Source organism: Seriola lalandi, unplaced genomic scaffold, assembly GCF_002814215.2.
Source record: "Seriola lalandi dorsalis isolate HSWRI2012SDOR001 ecotype SW California unplaced genomic scaffold, Sedor1 jcf7180002054554, whole genome shotgun sequence".
NCBI classification, from domain to species: Eukaryota; Metazoa; Chordata; class Actinopteri; order Carangiformes; family Carangidae; genus Seriola; species Seriola lalandi.
Genome location: NW_019525107.1, coordinates 816,709 through 819,998, shown reverse-complemented (window position 1 = coordinate 819,998; position 3,290 = coordinate 816,709). Strand labels below are relative to the sequence as shown.

The window sequence follows — 3,290 nt, the reverse complement described above, 5'->3', positions numbered from 1 at the left end:
GGGGGGGGGGGGGGGGCAGTGGTGGCTTTGATGGAAAAAAACCTGTTTGGATGCAGACTGTGGCAATTATCGTGTACTTGATTGCTGTTCTGAAGAGAGATGTACTCATACGTAGAAACTTGAGTGGTTCATTTTGTTGCATTTCATTCTGAACTGAAGGACAGCAGTTGTTCTCCTGCCAGAACTAATTATGTTCATGGCAAGAAAACAACAATTAAATCCAAATTTACAACTTTTTATAGGATGGAATACATATACACCTTTAGCATTTGAAGTGCGTAGACAGACTTTTCAATTGGCCTCGTGCTTGTTTTTTCACAGAAGTGGGGAAGAACATCAACCAGGACAAAGCCTTGAGCCTGAAACGCTTCGTTGACGATTATCACAAATTCGTGAGCTCTTTAAACGTCCCATCAGATGCAAAACCCCCCCAGCATGCAGGCCAGAGGGTCAGAAAAAGAAAAGGTATGATTCCTCCAAAAGAGACATATTAGTTTGGTGCATTTTAAAATAGAATAAGCGATTGAGAACCGAGTCTAATCCCAAATATCTCGGGCTATTGATGTCAAGGGGAGATTTTTTGGGTTATCCCTCTGGAGGCAGCCGGAAAGACAAATTATGTAATGTTTCACTGAACCCTGAATCTATTAAGTGTTTCGATGAGATGCCGGATTAGATTTGGTGGCCGTGGGCATGCTTCCAACTCATTACTTCTCAACATCAACACTCTCACTATATGAGGAGTATTTCCCAGGATACCTAGAAATTCAAAAATTTAATTATCACCTGTCCATTTTTCCATTTTTTTTTCTTTTTTGATCCTTCACAGTGTTTCTCTCAAGTTAAAACTTGACAAAAAACGTTCCCACAGTCCTTTGAGATTGCGAGTGTGTCTTTCCTGTTTGTGTGTGTGTGTATGTGTGTGTGTCAGTGAGGGATCTCACATGGCGTGACCTGGATCTGATTGTAGAGCGGGCTCCTGTCCCTCTGTACCAGAAAGGGCCTTTGGACGTGGCTCTGCCTCTCTTGTATGGCATCCTGCTGGGCTTCGGAGGCACCTTGCTTGCGGGCATCTTCATCCTCCTCGTCATCATCCGCATCTCCCGCAGACAACAGCAGAGCCAACGCGCCGGGGTCACTAAAAGTTCCAGCTGTAAGCTCATGGTTGGAGATGCGATGTTGGAAGTTGCAGCTTCTGGGAGGTCAAATCAGCAGTTTAGAAAAGTAGTCTAGAAAGCAAAAAAGGAGAAAATAAAGTTGGCATCATCCCCAACACTTCAGATACGTCTCTTTTATGGAAGATTTTAAATGCCTAAATCTTGCAATCTCTTTGTCCACAGTGCCAGTACAGAAACTCAATATCGATTCCACCAATCCACAACTAATTCTGACAAATATGACAAGAATAATGCTGTTTCAGATAAAGTAATTATCCATGCTGCGTATTGCTAGGCTGGTAAGCATCATTGTCTTGCCAGTGGGTAGATGACTAGTGGTGTGACAGATGCACTGGAACCCAGCCCTCACACCAAAGGTTGTTCCGGTGTTACTGTGATAGTGATGCCACTTTCCATTTCCCCTCCAAGAGACGGCGTCGTGCCCGTCTGGCATCGAAGGACAACTAATTATCCAGCCTGGCGCCTGCTTCCCCAGAGCCTGCCGATACCTCCACAGGCAATCCAAAAGACTAATAACAATGACAATGCTAGCAGACAATGGAGCACTTTTGGTTGCGATGGCAGCTTCTGGTGGGTGACAGAAGTCAGACAGAAGACATGGAGCTATATATATTTTTTTTGTTTTTTGTTTTTTAAAGGTGTGAACTCGCGAGCATTGTTAGCAAGCTGAAATAATTTGGTATATGAGATGCTGCAGTGAAGGAGGTCCAGGGAACAGTGTCAGTAATCAGAAAATGTCCATATTAGAAGATTCAAATTAACTTTGTTGACATGTGCAAGCTTTAATTAAGAAAAGCATTTGCTTACAATGAGGGTGTTTTCACACACTCTGCTGAGACAAACAGTTTCATAATAGCGAGACACTCGTGGCACTGGAGTACTTTCTAGCTTCTTGTTCCCACTTTCTTACGCTATCCCTACTTTCTTCTTGGTAATTGAACTAATTACTTCATTATACAAATCTGGCCTAATGTGCTTCAGGAGGAAGACAGCTTGGATTAACAGTGGCGCTAAGCAGCAATTACAGACAATTAGTTCATAAATCAACATTTAAACAAATTATAATACCAAGCAGAACTGTATGAGCAATGCTCTAAAAGGCCAAAAGGGCATGGATTTGAGTTTTGACTTATGACCTTAATGAATCAGACATAAACTGCAGTATACTATTTTTTGATAATCTAGTGCATAAACCAATGTAAACTGCCTGCTGTGACATGTAAAGCAAACCAGTAACATTAAAGCGCTGACATTTAGTAGCAGTTTGTCTTTCCCACCATGTGTCCTTAGATAACATTGTGTTTCACCTTCATCAGTAAGCTTCCCAGGTGGCACAGCAGAACTCTTCACGACAAAACTTCCTCTGTCCTTCAGTTTTCCCCTGCTGGCTGTTAGGATCTTGCAGGTGCTGACTATGACAGGTTCACCTGCTGCGGGCTCACCTGTATTTCTGTAACCAGTGGAGAGGAAAGCCAGAGTACTGTATGCCTGAATAACTCACAGAAACAACATGCCACATGGGGCCAGCATCATGGTTGTGACACTCCTTAGCATAGCCAAGGTACCACCAGGAAGCTTCTCTTAGAGGATAAAGAAAACTATTGAAACACCTCGGGCCTGTTTATGCACGCTGCATAACCTCAGGGTTATATACAGTGCGGTGCACAATCTCATATTCTATAAAGCGGAGCCTGATCATGAGATTGTCTGCTACCTGCTCGTTTAAGATGCATTTCATTTACAGACGTCTGAGCGCCAGAATAGGCAAATGTTCATTTCAAGCCATTCTCATGCAAAGGGATGAAGCAATCACAGACGTCATGGATGAATAGAGAAAGAATCTGACATGAAATTGACATTTACAGCCAAGGAATAAGCCAGCATGTGAGGGTACGGTTTCCAGGTATTTCCATTCTCATGTAAAATAGTTTTTTTTCTTTTCTTTTCTTTTCTTTTTTATTCCGATGGTTTCTTTGGGTTATTTGATAGTTTGCGGAGTGGCAGCTTTATCAAGCTGGATTCTCTGAGGAGGGCACATCTGTCTCTTGTCATTGGCTCAGCTCAGCGTAAGGAGTCAAGTGTTTGTCTGGATGAAAATGTAGATGGACGGGA

General features: G+C 42.7%; 1 protein-coding gene across 2 annotated transcripts in view; it reads left to right on the top strand.

Annotated features, from left to right (window-relative positions):
* The window catches only part of tmdd1 (transmembrane and death domain 1), a 5,190-nt gene extending 2,756 nt beyond the window's left edge, over positions 1 to 2,434 (top strand). For both annotated transcript variants that reach the window (XM_087176447.1, XM_087176446.1), the window contains 2 exons: positions 322 to 465; positions 932 to 2,434. In XM_087176447.1, the coding sequence (XP_087032573.1) occupies positions 322 to 465; positions 932 to 1,233 (446 nt within the window). In that variant the 3' untranslated portion in view covers positions 1,234 to 2,434. The remainder of the gene's footprint in view (positions 1 to 321; positions 466 to 931) is intronic.
* Positions 2,435 to 3,290: the final 856 nt, after the last annotated feature.